This window comes from Onychostoma macrolepis, chromosome 07, assembly GCF_012432095.1.
Source record: "Onychostoma macrolepis isolate SWU-2019 chromosome 07, ASM1243209v1, whole genome shotgun sequence".
Taxonomy (NCBI): domain Eukaryota; kingdom Metazoa; phylum Chordata; class Actinopteri; order Cypriniformes; family Cyprinidae; genus Onychostoma; species Onychostoma macrolepis.
Genome location: NC_081161.1, coordinates 6,451,909 through 6,473,142, shown reverse-complemented (window position 1 = coordinate 6,473,142; position 21,234 = coordinate 6,451,909). Strand labels below are relative to the sequence as shown.

Genomic DNA, 21,234 nt, shown 5'->3' with positions numbered 1-21,234 from the left:
TAAAATCACTTAATATAATCCGAATGTTACAGAAGGGGGGTTGTGTAGTCCATATATGTCCAGCTTGCTGTCTGCGTGTCACCCTGGTTTTATATTCGACTCGGGACAGATGTCTTCAGACAGCCTGTTTAGCAGCGGCTCTCCCTGCGCTCGTACCCGGGGCACACCCTGTCCTGGTGATGGATTCCCTGTTTATTCAGCTATTTTTAGGACAAAAGGAGGAGACCTCCATGGAGAATGGTTCTCTTTCTTTACCATTACTGAGTTCGCTAACCCTCCCACAGGGGTCAACAAACAGCCCTCCTCCCCAAGCCGACCGCATCTGCCAGCTTGCGCACTTATTAATGTGTGAGCGGCCCGGGACTGGAAACCCCTCATCAGCCACGACTTTGGTGCGCATGCGTGCGTCTGTACAAACATATGTTTACGTGTCACAGATTTACCATGTGGTCCGGCATTAGCAGTCCCACGCTAGAAGTGACCCTTAATCGCCAACCCCCACCTTGGCCTTTGTGTAGGTCGCCTGGCTGGCTGGCTAGAGAAGCACGAGCAGCTGTCTGCCGTTCTCTTCGTGGACACGCTGTCTCTGGTGTCTGCACTCCTGCATCCGAACGGGGCTATACATAACATCACACCGCATACTTCGAAACCTGACCACCACCTGCATTCTGCCACTCAACCTGGGCTGCTCGACAGGGCTATGCAGTTTCATTAGCACAAAGACACGGTATTAAACTAATCCATGTGTCTCTCGCGCTGTGGCCGGAGCCCCATACAGCCTCAGCAGGGGCACCATTAGCCTTTCAGCGAGAGCGGGCCGATCTGAAACCCTGCCAATACGTCTGTTGATGTATGGCCTTGAGCTCTAATAGGTATAAGCGTGGTGTGCGGGGCGGCGTTGCGAGAAGCCAGGCTTTTCTATAACCGATACAGTTAACTTTGATCTTGTCTTAGCATGGTCTGTTTATAAATCAGCCATGCAAATATTTATGAGCTGGACGGGAGAAAATGGCTGGTCTGGTTTATGTCCCTGGCCTGGCCTTCTATTCTTCCTTGCCGCCCCATCCCACTCCCTCCACGCCTCTTCCCCCGGCTCATGTGTCGACGAGGACGGCACAGCAGTGGGGTGAGAGAGCACAGGCCCCAGGCCACATCTATCATGACTACGCCGTCCGGCTTTATTGGCTGGTCATGGAGCGCAGGTCAAAGGCACTCCAGGGGGGGCAAGGGAAATCTTGATATCCAGGAGAAAAAGAAGAGCATATCTGAAAAGCTCACACAAAAAGTTGACAGGTGGGTCAGTTTTTTTTGCAGTCCTCTACAGCTCAGCGTGGGTTTGGTCTAGGCAGGGTGAGGTCTGAATCACCTACAGTAAAGCTCGATAAATAAAACGAGACTGTGCTCGATAACTATTGCCTTTTTGCTTGCTCCCTGCACACCTATCTGTTTCAGCCTGCAGTGCACACAATGGGATGGCCCGCTCTGGCAGATGCACAGGCTTTAATTGCTCCCCCCAGTCCTGACCTTTGCTCCTGATCACCCTCTGATATACAGCATCTCTATTAAGCTGGGAAGTAGGTAAATATTCTCCTAAAGACCCTATGTCCTAACGGCACTACTGAAAATGGAGGGAAAAAAAAAAATCAATCGCCTTTTTTTCTTTTGTCCTTCGCCAACTCTATTAGTTTTCCTATTTTATCTGATGTCGGGATCCAAAAACACAGAGACCGGTGCGGATGAGGAGAGGGTGCAGCTGCTGTCTGCACGATCTTGGTTTGATGCAAAGCCGTATACATCACATGTCTGGTTCCTTAAGAAATGTGTGGCTTTGTTGTATTGTAATTAAAATGAAAAAAAAAAATCATGCTTTTAATGAATGGATAAAGACAGGCTAGCATTTTTAATAAATAGTCAACAGTCAAATTATTGGGGTCTGACTTAGTTATTGGAAAAAAAAAATAATAATAAAATAAAAAATCAGACCAATTCTGAGTTATGTCTTGTTAAGCTTGATGCAATGTGGACACAAATACGCAACACTGCATGTGTGCTGCAGCGTTTGAGAGTGCAAGTGAGTAAAAGGGGGGCAGTGGTGATGGTAGTGGTGGACTGGCTTGTCGATCGATGCTGTGATTGGCAGTTAATGGCTTTTCCTGTTCTGCCTTCGTAACCTCGCTCTGATGGCTGTTGCTTCTGATCAGAGATGGCAGATTGCGTTTGATTTTTGTATATAAAGCCCTGACTTTTTGGAGATGGCTTCATCATGTTAAATCATTTAAAAGTTAAGTTGAATACTGGGAATTCCTTTCTACCCAGGCACAGAGGTGAAGCTTTAGTGTCTGAACAAACCTCTAGCCTTCTCAATAAACAGGAAAGCAGTGAGAGCACTGATTTCAAATTTTCACAATTTAAAACAACCTGCTTCAAGTTTCATTCTACAAGTGAAAACAATACTAAGTGCAAGACATCATCTACTAACGCATTAATTCAAAGGGCCAGTCTGTCACATTGTTCTTTAATGAAAACAGTTAGAATGGATAGAAATGGAATGATAAGACACATTTTTTTGTGCTTTTGTGATTTAAAAATGTACTGAATATGAGGGCCAGAGGAATAATATCTAATGAGATTTGAAATAAGTTGGCTAACACCATACACCGTACTTTATTCACCTGATTTCCCACAAACTGCAGCTGTTTTTACAGTTTTGAAAGATTCCTGAAGCCATAAAACAAAATGAAGGAACCGAACAGCGAGAAGGAAGATTGGAATTACAGAGAACAAGCTATATTTTTGATTGAAAGAACGGAAGTGTGGGTCTACCATTCATAACATTTCTAAGGCGACAGCTATTAAAGTATGCACTGGGATATGGGTAACAAGATCCATATTAAAAAGGTTGGGGGTCACCTAAGAGCTAGGGATCTCATAACTCTGAATGTGACGCTCTAACAGAGGGCGATTTAAAAAAATAAAAATAGATATCTGCTCAGACTAAACACAGAACAAAAATGTAGTTCTGTGAGCGTGTGTATGCATGTGCATGTGTGTGTGTACAGGAACCCACTGGGACCAGCCAGTGCTGAATTAATACACACATGCCGCTCCCTTTGCAACATCAACAAATATTTAATAAAGCCTGCTTCATATAACTCATTAATATGGCACTCCCTCTCTTCTCTCAGTGCTTAATTTAATATAACAATAATTTGAATAATCATTTGCATACCAAGATCTTGTAATCTTCTCTAGTGGCAAAAATATAACGTCTCCCTGAGACCTCGTTTATTCAGTAGCAAAGACAGGCTTTCTGGTTCAAATTAGCCGAACAAGATCATTCCAACCTAACGAGTATAAATTAAGGAAATGCCTTTGCAGTGACAGAGATAACCCGTTCAAACGAACGATCAAGTCTGCGGCAGCCTAATTTTAGGCCTGGTGTTGATTGAATGTGGTGATGCTGTGGGGATGAAGAAAGAGAGAGAGAGGTTGATCCTGTGGGGAGTGGGTGGAGGAATGTGGCGGCTGTGCTGAAGACTTCCTCCGCTGTCTCTGTGTTCCATCTCTGCACCCACAATGCCAAGATCTCCACTTCATAAATCAGCAGTGCTGTTTGAAAAATGCTTCATGATACACAAATGTGTGAAACCACTTAACAACAGAACAAAAGTGTTTCCCCTACTTTCAGCAGCTGCAGCTAGTAAAATAAGGCTCCGCTGAGAGGCTGACCTCAGAATTCACCTCATCAGTGGGAGGGGTTTCATAAAGAGAAAGCCTCAAAGAGAATGCTGGGATACATATCTGTAAATGTTTGTGTCTTAAACACTAGGTGTCCTGTATGGGCAACCAGAGTTTGAAAGCAGAGAATGCAAGGCTTGTAAACTTGCAGTGAAAGTTTGACCTTGAAAAATTTAGTACTGCTCTCTTTCTGGCCCTCTCATTCTCCCAACTAATATCTTTTTTATTAGAACACAGGTTGAGAAAGAAAGAAAGAAAGAAAAAAGAAAGAAAGAAAGCATTTGGGGATAACGTACTGAACTAATTGAGTCACTTCCTGATGACTTCACATCTCTTTTTAATACAACAAACCATCATCTCCATATATTACTGTAGAGCCTTTATCCCTCATTTCCCACTTTTTTTTTTTTATTTAGTTTCTTTTGGTTTTCCCCCTCTTTACATGCATAAAAGCACATGATGAGAAAACAAGGTGTGAAATGATTTTTTCCAGAGGGGCCTCAATAAAAACCATATGACACCTCAGGCTGAACTGCTTAATTACAAAAGGATGAAAATCTGTAGTCTGCATCTGCTGAGAACATTGCCCCCATAACACTGATAGATTTACAGCTCCCAGTCCTAACCTTGGACTCGAGTGCATGGCAATTAGGCCATGCATAAGACGCCTCAATGGATGTCCATCTCAGTGGGGGGAAGTCAGGCTTGATTTTTTTTTTTTAAACCCCAGGCTGTAGTTTTAGCTCTACTCAAAGCCTGATATCAAGTAAGGTCTAAGAGTTGGCCCTGTTGAGGATTCTTAACTAGCTAAAACCAGAAAGATTCTCTTGGTCAACCAATTCCACAGCACAGTTGCCACCTGGATCAAAACCACACTGACTGACCAAGCATGGCTACCAATTTGACCAGTATCTAAAGATCATAAACCAGTCTGGACCAGTTTGTACTTTCAACAGGGTCTAAATACGTATCCCAGCATTCAGCCTTTCCACAACCAAAGCTCTAGTCCAGCACTTTTAACTAGCTTGCTGTGGAGTGGACCTTGATCGTACACAAGTAAACACTCCTGGGTGTCCAGCACAAGGAAGATGTGGATTTCCTCATTTCAGCACAACTTCGTTGTGAATATTCAGAAGAGAGACATTGTCTGTGATGAAGGGTGAGTGAAAAACAGAGAGGTCCAAAGCCTCATTTCATGTGTGGATTTATTTGTCCCAAGACTCTCTTCAGCAGCCCAAAGCTAAACACAGTGTGTTTTCCAGCGCTCTGCCTTCCACTAAGCGCCGAGAGCAGCCTTGTGGCCTGGGCCACTCACAGGCCATTAATCTGGTTGCTAAGTCACTGATGTATTGATGCTGGTGAACCAGTAAGCCTGCCTGTTGCTCTCTTTACCACCCACTGTCTTTCTCCCAAACACTCTCTCTTTCTTCTTTAGGCTCAACCGGTGTCTGCCTCAAAGAAAATGTACCTGCCTTGATACCGTGGTCACGTTCTGTGAGCAGGCTCGGCCTTACCCATCCAGGGGATACGCCATGATTCAAGGCTTTGTTTGAACTAATTTGACTCACATTTGACTAACAAACACATGTAAATGTACAAAAAAACCATACATCAATCTGATCAAATTAGGCTATTAAAGGGTATTTTTGAAGACTGAGCAATATAGTCATCTCACTACGCCAGAGAGAAGTGGGAGGCGGAGTTGAGGAGCTTCTGAATGCGGGGGTGGGTGGGGGTGTTTGGGCTGAGATTGCAATATAAATTATACAACTATAATATATTTTACAAGACTGAGGCTGGCACTACCAAGATAAAACATTGATTAAGGCATGTTATAAAAAGGCAAAGTTGCTAAAAATCTGGGCTGGGAACGTAAAAGTCAAGGGGTTCAAACCCGGGGTGTAATCCATAAACGCAAGAAAAGCTGAGACCTATCAACATTGTGCCCTTGAGCAAGCCACTTAACTCCAGGGGGATTGTGCCTGTAGTAAGTGAACTTTTAAATCGCTTCAAAGCATCTACTAAATGTCAAATAACTACATAAAAAAGGAGTCAGGTCAGTCCTGCACGTTTATTGCACGGCAGTGTAATTGCACTCCAGATAACTCATCAATTAAAATAGATTACCTAGTCAGTGTGATGATGCCTACCTTTGAAGAACTTTTGTTTTTTGTTATATCTTTATAACTTCCACTCTTTACCCTTCATAAGGTGTTTTATAAGACAAAGATATTTAGTGTACTAAAAAGAGAATTACAGAAGGAAAGGTTGCAAACATCAAGAGAAAACAAAAGGGAAGAAAGAAGATTTGGCTGGAGAAATGTTTAGTTTTCCAGGCTGGTTGGATTAAAGCTATTTAACCTTAAGAAGAGAGCAGTGGAGAGGGACCACCCACCAGCTTGTGACCCATGCTGGTTTGTTTTGTGCATGATGGGTTTTTGCTTTGTTTATTCATTTTAAAGAGACAAAGAGTGATGAAAGACGTGCGAGAGGAATGAGTGAGACACATGCAGGCAGTAGAAACGCAGATGGAGTGAGTCCCAAATATAAGGTGAAGGTAGGAATATGGCTTTAAATCACACTGGGAATTTCAAAGACTGACAAAGAAATTGATTTTATTTGCCAAGGTGTTTTGAGAGTATTTTTATAAAGTTTAACTCAAAACAGTCCACTCCTGAATGTTGTTCTGATATTCTTATCCCCTAGATATGATTTAAGTATCTTGTTCAATGCATTTTATATTATCGTCTTCCAGGCAAAAACTTTGTCTAACTCCTTAGAAAAGTACCGGAATACCTCTACTCAACAAGCCACACAATTTGTGGTATCAGTTATGTCCGTAGCCAAGACGTTGCGGGAGCAGTTACGTTCCAAAATTTCAAATACTTTGGGTTTGATTATATTTCTGCCTATGTCTACACATAACTTTATAAACTACCACACTCTTGCGCCTTCCTACGGTGGCGTAACATACTCTCTGATCCCTGTGTACACCCCAGTCCCTCATCAGTCTCCAATCCCCTGTTTGTGCTGATCAGGCAGCAGATAATAGGATCAACAGCTTCCTTCAGCAGTGGCAGGAGCATTGCTTAGTTGCTCTTGTCTGGCTGCCCAAAAAGAAAGAGAGGGGGGAGAAATCAAAACAAACAGCTATTACAACACAATAATATCTGCTCCTCAGCCTCTGCACAAAGAGATACGCTCTCTTGCAGTCCGTTTCCATATCCCTGTCCCTCTCTCCCAACTTACAGGACAACATATGAAAGCTGTGCATGGCCTACCATGTGTATCTGGTTGGCTGCTGGTCCCTCCGTTGAATGCGCACACACACACACACTTAGAGGGGCATATGCATGCGTAATCATCAGCTGCAGCTGTGCGACGGGTCAGCGCCTGGCCTTACTGAGGTGGGGGCTGAAGGAGTTGTGAAATTCCTGCAGACTTCCAGACACAGCTTTAAGCCCGCCCACTACTCTACAAACCAATGTCGTGCTGCACAACGCCCCTCCCACACTAACGGACAGCTCTCTCAGCAAAACTCGACTCCTCTTCTAGGGAAAAGTCCTCCGCCCCTTGTCTTAAAGGGAGCAGAGCCTCTGTTTGGCTTCTGTGAGGCAGAGTTCAGCACCCTGAGGACAACCTGGTGCTGACATGGATCTACATCATTGAGATCTTACGATAAACAAATAAATACGACGCATACAAATCCAAAAGGGTCTTATAATTATAAACCTCCTATACGTTATATGGACTGTCTCTTTGACTGGAGTGAGGCAGGATGTCTCAGTAGCGGCTCTGTGGATATGGAATGGGCGCTTTATTAGCGTGGTACTACCGGTAAATCAAAGCTCAGCCCTTCCTGGAACAGCAGCAAACCTTTTTTCCCCACTGAGCACTATTACTGAACAATCACAGGCCAGCCATGATAATTAGCAGAGTATCTCCATCTAAACGAGCGCCTCTCTCTCTCTCTCTATCGCTCTCAGACCTGCTCCCCCCCCCCTCCCATCATCTTTCTCTCCATCTCTTCTCTAACTGATGTCTGGAGGGACTTATGGAGTTTGGGTGTGGCGCTCTCTCTGGCATAGAGGTTGAGCTTCACTGTCCACAGATGAAAGATATAACCACGAGCCGTACCAATAGTGGTAAAATACTCCCTTGCGACTTTAACTCGAAATTACTCTGCACTTTTATTTGATAATAAAAAACAAACACAATCTTGCTGGAGCCAGGGCATTCTCAGTCTATTTGTTTTTGATGATTGGAGTCTGTTGTTATGATGAGGATAAGTCATGATAAAAATCATAATAATTAATGGAGGGGGTCTGCATCATTGATCAGGATTCCGTTGTAAAAGGTAGAACGATATCTGAGAAGAACATTAATACCTTTCAGTACAGCCACTACGGCTAATCCCCTTCTACGCATTACTGTCTGTTTTGTTTTACTGTGTTTTTTCTTTGTTTTCTCCAGAGTGAAGACATTTTCCTTCCTCACGCCCCAGCTGATCCGGTTGGATTGCACTGGAGGGAAAAATAAGTAGAGAGAGTCCAAAATCCAGACGCTTTGCGCTGGATCCTGGGCCGCGCTTGGAGCGCAGTCAAAGCACTGTTAGCATAGCTGAGACACATCAACATGTGCTACGGGGTTCTGTTTGCAGGAGTTTTGGGCAGTAGTGAACAGATGACAGAATGTGTGAGCATGTGTGTGTGTGTGTATTTGTACATGTACGGGGAGTGTGTAAATGTGTGCAGCACACAGTTTGTATAGTTTGTGTGTTTAATGGAGCGAGACCAGCACACTGGTGCTGGTGGTGCAGGGGTGAATGTTATGAGGCCTTTCTTGGGTAAAGATTCCCCATGTGATAGTGACGGCACTTTCTTCCTCTCTTTCCACGGCCAAGCGGCATCTGGAGTGGATTTTGTGCGAGCAGACACCGAAGAACATGATTACATTCAGTTAACTGTGCTCTAAACTGATTATGCATGTGCCAAGCTAATGGACTACATTTGCAAGAGGAAAAATAACATCCAATCAATCTCAATTACCCCAGATTGTACCGGCCCCTGAGACAAGGAAGGTAGCCAGCCCGAAGCTCCTCCTCGTCGCTTGAAAGGCCTGCCTGGAAGACCTGCCTCTCTCCTTCCTGTCTGGAGCGGAGAACCAAGTCTCAGACTCAAGGCTGGCATGAGTGCAGCCCAGCACCTGAGACATGCTTACTCAGCATGAACAAGAACTCAAATATCAAGTGAATGTGTGCTTTACAGAGCGGTGGTGTATACTTTTGTGTATATGAGTGGTGCAAGAGAAAATTGAAGGAAGACCTATGGATACTTAAAATCATCCTGAAAAGGCATTTGCAACTCATGTTACGGAAGTAAAACAAGCAAAAAATGTAGGGCAGGGCACAATCTTATTTGACAGGATTGTAAAAAGTCTCTTTATGACAGGTGCTTTGGTAATGTTAGCCAAAAAGGAAGGTTGCAAACAAGCTATTACATTTTGATGAAAGATTACGAAAGCATTTTTTTTTTCAAGTGCACCATGAAATCTGGAATTTGCATTAAAAAAGCAATTTGGGCTGTTCTCGATTTCATGTTCACTTTCATACACATGCTATGTGGCGACTTTCTCTGACTCTGCAAATTGAAGGTTCCACCAACAATTTAGAACTTGAGAAGGCTAAGCTTTGTCATGACCTGGGTATTGTTGTACGGCCCATCTGCAAGTGCTTATGGGTGACCATCATGACATCATTCTCGCCCCTACAAAGCAGCCAGCGAGCGGGAACTTGGAGGGAGCATTGGAAGGTAAAAGTTCATCTGAGATGAGCGCAAGACTGACTGACGGGTGTGTCTGAAACCAGAGAGGAACTCGGTCCTGTACCCTAGATAGCAAAGTCGGGAAGCATCACCCCTGCTGTGCAGTGGTCTGCGCGGTTAGGACAATTCTCCCAAGCTCTCCAAAGGCTTTCGGAACATTCCAATCCGTGGGGTGGTGGGGGAAGGTGTATTTTTAGAAAGCCCTAATATGTGCCGCATACCACAGACTCTCAAATTATCCCATCCAGCTTAGCCTTCAGTTTAAACCTTCCTTTTTAATTCCAGTAATTACAGGCTCCAATTTACGGAGCTGTGCACACAAAGGGCCTGTTTAATGCAAACCAGTTTGATTTGGGCAAAGTGTCCCAAGGATCCACCACATCTTAGGGCCTGTTTATGCTGACTTGATGATTTATTTTCTCCCAGCAGGAGGTTGAAAAATTTTGCATTTTGAATCAGATTTCATTTGGAGGGGATAAATAGTGTTTTTCATTTTCCTTTCCTGTTTTACCACTTGTACAGTCAGCTTAGCTGAGCTAGCAAATCATACTGTTGGTGTCAGCCAGTCAGTATGTCTATCAGGGCTATAAATTCACTGCAAAGTGAAGCCTGTGTCATTGCGGGGTTAGAAACCCGTGCTACAGCAAGACCTCAGCGGCAGCATGTGCTTATCGTCCTCTAATCACATTTGTATGTCATGAAATACAGCTATAACTCAAACTGTGAATGTCTTAGTTTGCGGGTAGGCCTGTTGCCACTGATGGGAGCTGCTTGCTTACAAGGCTGATGCTGTTGTCAGTCAACTCTGTTCTCTCTTCCTCTGTTCGGATCTGTGGGGCTTTTAGGGCTGAGGAACCATTTTAAGCAGCTTAAAGCTTACAAATTATCATGCTTGGATGTGTCGAACATTTCTAATCTGCCACAGAGTACTGAACATTTGCAGTTAGGCGGACTAGTCTCTTCTCTGCTAGCCCTCTTTCTTTAAAGGGAACGGAAGGAATATTATAGTATTTCTAAAACATTTCGGTGCTAACAGTAGACTTGATTAATGTAAGTATGAGGTGGATGCCGGAATTTCCAGCTCCACGCAGCATAATAAATCACAGTTGGTGGCTAGATAAGATGTTTTTCTGCTATCTCTCGGCATTGACGCTAAAACTCCTGGTTTCCCGGGTCTCAAACCCTGCCTGGAGCTACATGAGGCCCATGACTACAGCAATGCCTTCACAGGTCAGCCAAGCACGTCAGGAGTCTTGTGTTACATATTTGAATCATTGTGGTATTTGTAAATACGCTCACTGCGTGTTCCAGCTTGAGTATGGCAGACAATCTCAGCTCAGACTTGTCTGCTTTTATCACCAGATGCAGAGGAAGCTGGTTTATGGCTTTCCCCTAATTACCATTACAAACTAGTTCATCAAGGGCACAGCTGACCAAGAGCCTCTCAGACCAGGGTCAAGGTAATGACAAACTTTGACAATGCTAGAATATCTCTGATTGTAATGGGTCCACATACGGGGAACTTGCAATAAAGTCAACAGTGAACTGGACTTAGTCGTTTGTAATTTTGTATCAAAATTATCAACACGGCTCAAAAATCGCTTTCCTTTTCAGCTGCCCTCATTTAGTTGGTGCTGGCAGGGAAAGTAATGTTAACCAAAAGCCAAATAGCTATTAAGCCATCGTCTTAGGCAACGTTTGGTAATGTTAAGAGCGAAAGATGTCTGACCCTACCGGTTTTTTTTCTCTTTGAATATTCTGTTTGTCTCAGAAGTACGTTAATGTAGGTTGCAAATGCATGTAGTCTTGAGAAAGGAGTGTAAATAAAGGTCGAGTAAGCATGGGCAGTGATGTACAGCTCAAATGGGTGGTATGTGAGTCAGTATCTCATTGAGCATGTGAGAACAAGTGATAGAGAGAAAGAAAGGGAGAATTAAGGAGAGAAGTCCCTGTGTGCAGTCGTGCCAGTCTAGGTTAAACACAGCCTGAGCTAGGCTCGCAGACACACAGGATAGGTGCCTAAATGGAATCAGGCCTGTTAGATTTATGGCCATTTGTTCAGAGAGTGTTCATCCATTGGCTATTATGGAATGATTAGAGTAGAAGGTGAAGCTCCAAGTCCGGCGAAAATCAATACGGCTGTCGAGAGCGATTCTGCCCTTCCCACTCCGAACGGTATTAGCACCAAACCTCTGTCTCTTCACACTTCTTCATCCTCTCTTCCAGCAATTTCATCAGCTGCCCTTCTCCCCACCCTGCTGACCTGCCATGTTCCTCCCTCCCTCTAAGTGCCCCTGTTCTCCCCTCTCCATTGCATGCGCATTAGACCTTAATATACTGCACCGTGCCATCACTCATAGTCGGCAGTAGAGACGGAAAGAGCTGGTCGATTCAGTCGCACAGTAGGCTGGAGGTGTGTTTAAAACCTGTAAAAAGTGTAACACTGTCTGCTAACCAGAAAGATTGTTGTCCTAACTTCCCTCAACAAGCTATGAGGCTTTTTGTTTTCATGTTGCACTGGGTAGTGAAATCTTACTGGTTCAAAATGTCCCTTTTCCTAGCTGTGTATTAAACTTTATTTTTTTTGTTGTTATGAGATTGCTGTTGACAGAAAAATACTTGATGTTGGAAACTTGGCAGGTATTGGTTAGTGTAGGGCTACCAGAGCCACTCACCTTGTACAGCTTGAGACTGGCCTCATGGCGGGAGTTGACCGTGTGCATCCTCAGTTTTTCCAGGCTGTTGGTATAGTAGTCGCAGGCATTGCATTTGAGGTGCACAGGGTTGCCAATGGCCACGCACTTGAGGCGCCACTCATTGCCCTTGCCGCCCTCCTTGATGTGCGCCACCAGCTGATACTTCTGCACATGTTTGTCAGTCTTGCAGTGCAGCTGAAAGTTGGCCTTGAGTTGCGTGGTGTAGTGGCACAGCTTGCACTGGTGCGAGTCGCCCACCACCGCTCTCCACTCCTCCTCTGGGAGCGAGCGCTCGGCGCTCATGTGCAGGCCCAGCACGTCCAGGTTGTCGGTAGTGAAGCGGTTGCACACGGCGCACTGGAAGAGTTTGAGGGAGGGGTCGCTGGTCTGGGATAGGCTTTCACCCAAGGTCATCAGCTCCTCTGAGACCAGCTGTCCCCCACCCAGGCGTACATCCATTGCAATGTCCCCTCCAACTGAGAGCAGAAGACACAAAAAGTGATCACTGATCTGTCCGACAGAACATAGGTCTTTCACAAATACACTGTCTCTTTTAAAATACAGCATTTAGCACCACTTATCCATTCATTTTAATCTGTGGCAATAAGGGACATATGGACACATGGTCCAATACAATGTAACAGTGAGGGATGGGCATTTCATCTGTGCTGATTTTCCCTCCCTCATTTAAACTTCCTCAAGTTACAAGAATGTCCTGGGAAACAGGGAAAAGGTGCATAGTTCAGCCTTTTAACAAAGAGTCATGTTTGTCTGTGCAGTCAAAGTGGATTTGCTCTCCAGGATAATGTGCATGTGTGTATTTATCTACATAATTTTATTAAATCAAGATTATCCTTTCCTTTGAGCTCAGAGAAAGAGTAAGAAGAGAGAGAGTGGAGGTGTGGATTTACACAGTCATGCACTTTCATAGCCCTGCCATTAAATCAACTCCAGAGTCTGTGAGCAGAGGCGAAATAAAGCAAAAATAAAGTTATTCAATCATTACTGGAGATCTAAAGAGCTCCCAAGCACACATTAATGTAAATCAACTACAGGCATCTTTTCACAAAATAATTATATAAAAAATTAGATCTTCCTTGTTGAAGTCTGGCTCTTTCACCTTTGATTGGGAACAAATCAATGCAAACACCTTCCTAGTCGAAGTGTTTGTATTTTTTATTTTTTTTTATATTCGTGTATTTTTAAGGAATGAATAGAAGTTGTGGGAGCCAAAGAAACTATATATTCAACAACACAAGCAAAAGGCATCTAACAACAGCTTGGGGAAGACGCTAGAGGCTGAGATTTGGAGACAAGGGATGCATAGAAGCTGTTGCCTCAGTTCGCTGATCTTCAATCTGTCACTGCCCAGATTGAGAGCACCCGCTGAACCAGTATGGCTTTACACTAAATTAATTCCAGCAGCTCCTTTTATTTATTGGGGCAGCATGCGGCCTGCTCATTTCACCATTACCTTCAGCTTTTAGTGCAGGGACAGAGAGACCTCTGGCAATCTCCTTCAAATCATTGTCAGATCCACCACTCTGAAGAAAACTATTTCTATTTATAATGCTTTCTTTTAGTTTGTTGATTTCTTACTCTTAAATCTCTCTCTCTAGCAGTTTTTAGGGGTTTTTTATGCCTCTTATTGCCTCATTGTCTTTTGAGATTTGCTCAACCTCTCCTTTTTAGTACTCTTACAATGTGCATCGGTTAAGAAATACATTTTCTTTTGATAAACCTGTAATTATGTCAGTTCTGCTTAGTATTCACGACCTCTTGAGCATGACTTGTAAGAAAATATTTTGAATATTTTGCTTGTGCCAGTCGATATCAATGTTTAAGTAGAACAGGAAAGATGTTTATGTAAAAAAACATTAATCTGAAAGGATTTATAAATTCTACTTTGAAATAAGCAAAAACGTTTAATTATGATGACCAGAGCTCAGAAATGTAATTTGTCACTTATACTGTATGCAAATACACAAATGTGATATTTAGTAGTGTGAGACTTTAAATATGTGAAAGTGCACTGAACATTCCAGATTATTTGTATAATGACACCACTGTTCTTTATAAGTCTTATGTCCTGTCAATTCTTCCCTGTAATATGTTCATTTAACATTCCCTCACCAGAAAACCAACCAAATGACTAGAGGAGGGAGGATAAAAAAAAAAAAAAAAGAATTAGTCACAGCAATCAATTCCTGTTTGTGTCTTTGAACTGGCAACAGTTTGAAACAAGTCTGTGCAAATTGTGGGCCTGTAGCTGGCGTGCCAAATTCTACTATGCTGCTGAATTACCCTCACTAGGCCCCTTTTCCTTCCTTTTTTGACTATGGTAAAGTATATAGCTGCTATTACAAAAGCAGGAAAAAAGGACAAGCTGGTATGCAGTGGTAGTTGCATAGTATTGACATGAAAACAGTGATGTTTAGTATGAGCCTAGAGCACAGGGCCATGTGGAACACTCCCCTGGCCACAGCCTACTCCGTCACACTATCTTTCACAAGAAACACAGGGGCAGCAAAAGGGGGAATTTCCCAGCCAAAGTGACCCAGATAGAATGACACACAGAGGATGCGAAAAATAAACCGAAGCTTGAGTGTTAAGAAGATGTGTGTGCCTGTCTTTCCCACTCGCTCACTCCCTCTTTTTGTCTGTGTGCCTGTGTCTGCCTTATGGAAGCTGAAATCTGCAAGACTAGTAAGCACTATTTCAACACGCTAAAACCACATCCTCATAAATCTAATGTACCAGCTATGCTTTTTTATGTTTCAGCATTTACACAAACACAAATAAACAAACAATTTTTCTTGTTTCAGGCATTAAACCAAGCATGATGTCTGCATTAAAGTATCATGTCTTTATTTCAAGAATGCTACATACTGAACATGGTGCCACAGTTTTTTTTTTTCATTATGCTGTAAATCAGGTTAAATAATACCTGTCACTCAAGTCAATTCAAGACTGAAGAGTGCACCTTTCATAAAGCATGATGACTTCTCCCTCCACTCCACACATTTTGTTTTCTACACACTTGGCTAAGTGGCCCTTATCTCTTTGCATACAAACACTCGCTTCACTTCAAATACATTTCAGCCTTATATGTGCCTATTCTTTATTTCTCTCTCCCTCGCACACCTTGTTTAAGAGAGTGAGTGCATGTTAAACAAGGAAGGTGTGCCTGAAGGCTACAGGCAAAGACAGAGCTGTCAGCGTGGGGAAATAAAGCATTTGTAGCCATGTGTTAGTATGGGTGGAGATAATAATGCAGCAAGAGTAAGTTTAAAAACTAGTGCTGTCAAACGATTAATCGCATCCAAAATAAATGTTTTTATTTACATAATATATCTGTGTGTACTGTGTATATTCATTGTGTATATATAAATACACACACATACAGTATATATTTTGAAAATATTTACATGTATATATTTATATTCATATAATTTATATTATATATAAACTTATTTAATATATAAACATAACATTTTTCTTAAATATATACATGCATGGGTGTGTATTTATATATATACATAATAAATATACACAGTACACACACATATACTATGTGAACAAAAACTTTTATTTTGGATGGGATTAATCGTTTGACAGCACTATTAAAAACCCTACATGTGGGGGGAGGGGCAGAAATATAACATAGAATTAAAAAAAAAAAAACTATCAGCCTTATGAGATAAAAGTCAAACTGTTTTAAAGGAAAGGCATTGTTTAAAAAAAAAAGGGGAAGGCTCTTATCTGTCGTTGAGAAATTAAAGATAAATAGTTAAACACAGAGATAGTGCTCAAAACCCACATAAACTGCAATATGTGTTACCTATAACTCATTAAACTCACCTAGTGCTGGGGCCAGAGCCGCCATGTTGGGGTCCAGATGAAAACCTCCAAGCAAGAACTGGGCATCAGCTGCAGATGGGTCCATCTTAAGGCCCGGTGGCAGGCTCATGTTTTGGGTCAAGTAGTACTGGTACAGCTCAGCCTCTGAGGGTGAAGGCATGGCGCCTAGACCAAGCCGGCCGTGCTGCATTTGGGTCATGTTCTGCTGAAGCAGCATCATGTTGTGCATGTGTTTCTCGCTCGTCATGTGGATGCGCAGGTTACGTGCTACATTGGTCTCATAGTCGCACACCTCACACCGCCAGGTGGGCTTGCTTTTTGGCTTGGTGGGTGAAGGGGCACCACAGGGCCCTGCCATGTGGGTGGAGGACTGGGAAGGATGATGGTGGTGACTAGGATGATGGCTGCTGGCCTGGGTAGCAGAAGAAACAGGCACCACCCCTCCAGGTGCATGCCCAAACACCTGTTCACCAGCGGTCGGAATAGTTCCTCCATTTTGTAACGTCTGCATGTTGTTAAGATGCTTGTCAGACTGCATATGAATGCTTAGGTTGCCTTTGGTGGTAGTGGAATAGTTGCAGACCTCACAGCGGAAGGGCTTGTAGCCACAAGTGTAGCTCTCCCCACGGGCAAGGCGAGGGTGACTCTGTCCACTGCTGCAGTACACACAGGAGCTTCCAGAGTCAGGGTGCTTCTCCTTCATGTGGGCCTCCAAGGTCTGCTGGTATTTGTAATGCCAGTTGCACTTGGGACACTTCAGTGTCTTGCACGAATTCCGCGAGTGCATCATGGTCATATGGCCACCCAGTGAGCGAGAGGAGCCTAGGACAGTGTCGCACTTCGGGCACTCCACTCCACTCCCTCCACTGACCCCAGCCCCATGGTTCTGGCTGCACTCACTCATTCCTGACATGTCACAAGCAGCTGTGTGATGGAGGTGCATGTGAGCATTGGGTGAAGGGTGCGGGTGGTGGTGATGGTGGTGAAGGTGGTGGTGGTGGTGAAGGAGGGCACCATTGTCCTCATCTCCTTCTGCTGGGCATTCATTTGGTTCAGGAGCTGTGGCACTATCTCGATTGGCACTTTCCTCAGCAGCAGCATTGGACGCAAGAGGGGAGGACGTGCTCGCAGAGGAACATGCGGCCCCATCCTCTTCTCCCCCTCTGCCAGCGATTGCCGCGGGGAGTGTGGACCCCTGGCAGTTAAAGCTCAGAGAGAGATCTAAAGTTCTCCCTCCACCGTCTGCAGCCATCCCGTCCTCTGACCCTCTGATAGAAGAGGAGGACATGGAAGCAGAGGCTTTGCTGCTGAGTTTGGGGCTGGCTGCAGAGAGACAAGCAGAAGGCTGGAGAGCGCTACTAGGCATTAATAAAGGAGATTTGGAGATGCTTTGGTTTGAGACAGCCGGTTCCCCCACAAATCCGCCACCGCTGCTGCTACTTCCACTACAGGCCACCGCAGTGCCTTCATCCTCTACCTCTTCATCCTCTTCTTCTAAAAGAAGCTCATCCTCTTCCTCTGAGGCCATCTCCTCACCATGAAGGAGAGCCTTTCTTTCACAGGTTTCTGCATCCCCATCCTCCCCTCTATGAGTCCCCTCTTTCCCCACAGACCCCTCTGTTCTCCTACCCTGCTTGGACAGAGTGTTGGAGTCTTTGGCTGGGCCTGGGGTTGAGGTAAGGGAGGGCTTGGGGCTGCCAAGACCCCCCAACGTGAGGAGGGCTTGTTGCTGGAGACCCAAGTCAGAGTCTTTGTTGAGGAGGCTCTCACCTCCCTCACTACTGCTGCCCCCTTCTAAATGAACCCCACTGAACGTGCCGTAGAAGCTCTGGCCTGAGTTCATGGGTACCAGGGTAGGCGGTGGAGGAGAGTTTTTATTTTTTGGTTCTAGGAAGCTAATGAGTGGTTCTTTGTCTTTCCCAATGCCCTGTATAATCGCCGATGCATGCTTGTGGCCTAAGAGCCTGCGCTCGTCCTCACACAGGGTCATGCGATGGTCATGGACTGCATGAGTGACAAAGGAGCGTGCGTAGCCGAAAGACAACTTGCAGAGGAAACACATGAGGATGGGCTTGCCTTTGCCATAAAGGGCCAGGCCGTCAAATTTGGAGAAATCCACGTTGTTGGGGACATCTTTGGATACGCAGGACTTCTTGGCAGACCCGTCACTGTTCAGGTAATCCTTGTTGCTTTTGTGCCGCACATCAAAGACGCGGAAACTGTGCAGGACAGGACTGAGGCCTGCCAGGGTTGAGGTATTGGGGAAACCTTGGTCTGAGGAGCCGAACCATTTTCCGAAAGACGAGGCTATATGAAACGTGTTGATGATCTGAGGGTACACCGAAGAAGAGGTCCCCGCAGGTTCCCCTGGTTTTCCCCCACTGGGGAGAGAGTTTGAGGAGAGCAGGCCTGGTTCCATGCTCCCATCGCTTTGGATCAGCTGGCTGAGGCTCTCCACAATGTAGGCAGAGCCATCAGGCTGGTAGACTATCTCTCCAGCCAGGTTTTCCACATCACTACTCTCCTCTTCCTCCTCTTCCTCTCCTTCTTCGCTTCCACTCTCTGTGACTCCCCTCCGATGGGAGGGCTGTTGCCGCATGAGCATGGGCATGCCCCCTCCACTTGGCACCATAGGTACACCAGGGAAGGGCTGCAGACTAGGGAAGCAGCTGTCAATCTCCATTTCATCCAATTCTTCCAAGTCTTCGTCCTCTTCTCCACAGCTTACTCCCTCTTGCTCCTCCTCCTCTAACCCCTCTCTTTTGGGTTGCAGCCGTCTGGTAGTGGAATTATCACTGTGAGCCTGTGACAGTGTTTGCTGCTGCTGTTCTCTTACAGCCTCGCAGGGTGTGCTGGGATTCTGGAGCTGGGCTGAGTGGGGTGCAGAGAGAGACAGGGGCTCCAAGGAAGGGGGCTGGTTGCAAGGTGGGACCTGTGCGTTAGGATGATCGTTCCAGGGTTGTGGATGGTGCTGCTGCTGGGAGGTGGCGGAGGAGCCAAGCCCATCGTCTGTCCCAGAAACCACGGGAGACTCACAGCTTTCCATGCTGATGCCTACATGAGGCGTTCATCGCATCCAGGCCTGAAGAGAGAAAAAAAAGAGAGAAAGAGAGGTTTAAACAACTGCTTGAAACGTATAATGTCTCAGAAAATAAGAAAAGTATACAATAGACATCTTAAATGTGTTCTTTTCATTGTTTCTATTCAAGCTAATTTTCAGATGAACATTCAACCAGACATACAAAGCATCTTGATAAATGGTGAAGTTATGCACATGTATAGTGAGTGGGTAACAGCTTAATGTATAGTAGATTAGATGAGAAACAAAAGTGTGAGATATAATGGTGGAAAATGACAGAGTGCTCATTAGGTTAGATTAGGTACTTAAACACAATACCTCAGACAAGCACTAATAAGGCAGCTCAGATGCCTCATCCTGTCATATCAGCCAGTTACTATCTTTTATCTAGACCTTCCACACAACACCCAGAGTCTGCTATGTTCCAAATCCTGCATACATTTTTTTTTTTAATTAACGTTGAGTCTGAGAAACGCAGTAACAGAATAACTTAATGGATAAAAAAGCTCTATTGTGCTGCTAATTAGACACAGTGAAACCCGCCATCAGCACATGATCCATCTCACACCCGAAGAGAGAACTGAAGGTTACAAAAATATATTAGCCATGCTGTTTTAGGACCTCCATTATAGAGAGATCCCACACACAGAACACACTGCACGAACAGATCACGTCCGTAAGATGCATTTAGTGGATGCGTATATGCTTTTTACAGCAAGCATTTATATTTATGTACGTAAATACACACAACATAGAAAGATTTGTTACCAACAGCAATGTTGGTACTCTAAATGCTGTGTATAGATCTAGCATCCAATAACCTGCACGCTTAGCCTGGTTTTAAACACTCCTCTGTCTCTGAAATAATAAATGAGAGCCTAACTTTCAAAAGGGGAGTGCTGCCCCGAGCAACGAAAGAGCCATGAGCAGGCCACAATTTCAAGCAGGCGATAAAGGAGATAAAATGATAGCGAGAGATACTGTTGAGCTAATAATTTTAATAAAGGGATGCAGGCAGCATTGATTAAAGGGGGCAACCGGACTGGAACCAATAACTCTGGCCTGCCCTTTCACCCTCCATTGCTGAATATTACATGAGCAAAGTTTCCCGGCAGCACACTAACCACCGCGTCCTGCCTGATTAGCACATTCACTGCCTCTACTTGATTTATTTACTTATTTACTTAGGGATGCAAATTTCAGCAGTGATCAGACACTGTGTCTGCAGCCCCACCCCCACCAAATGTATTAACATGAGAGCGTTTGGCTGGGGAGATTGATAATGTTTGACTCCCTCTTCATGAATGTCTGATGAAAATTTGACACCCCTCAAGTCCAACCCACAAAGCCACCCGCTCCCTCCCCCACCCATGTCAAACAATGACCATGTTGTTGTTTTTTTTGTATGTTTTACTGCTATTACGTATTTTTCTAATTGTAATTGTGTAATTATACTTACATTTCTACAAAATTTACTCCAGAATTACAGTGCTAATTATGAGTACTTTGTCTAATTAAACAGACACGCAATAAATATTATTAAGTTATTATTGAACTATTAAAACATGAAGATTAAGTACACTGACAGTTGTAAATGGTTAAAGTGTTTCTTTAACATTCCAATATGAAAGAATTAAGTGTTGCACTATTAGAATGTCAATCAGCAACAATACATTTAAATTCAACAACTGACAGAAGTACAAAAATAACATTCCGGTAACCTGTTCCTATTATGCCCCCCTCAGCGCTGCTGCAGCATTATAGGATTGTATGTAATAGAAGGAGTAGAGAACTAAAACCGTTAAACATAAACAGCTAACAGATTATGACTCAGGCAATCACAAATGGTCATTCCTGAAAATCTGCCATGATACGCTTTTCATTTAAAGCAAATGAGATGGCTTCCTTTAAAGAATTAAACAGTGCTAGAGAGTGGCGGCCCAAGCCGTCTGGGCGCGTCTGCTGCTTACAGAAAACAGGATTGCCCTTTAAAATGGAGATGGTCTAATTCAATAACCTGCAGTGGTTACTGATGTGC

At 44.2% G+C, this 21,234-nt stretch overlaps 1 protein-coding gene across 1 annotated transcript in view; it reads right to left on the bottom strand.

Annotated features, from left to right (window-relative positions):
* Nucleotides 1–21,234, bottom strand: part of zfhx3b (zinc finger homeobox 3b) — a 244,284-nt gene that overhangs the window by 77,781 nt on the left and 145,269 nt on the right. Inside the window, 2 exon segments of the mRNA XM_058780649.1 lie at nt 12,236–12,732; nt 16,118–19,199. Coding sequence (XP_058636632.1) covers nt 12,236–12,732; nt 16,118–19,163 — 3,543 coding nt within the window. The 5' untranslated portion in view covers nt 19,164–19,199.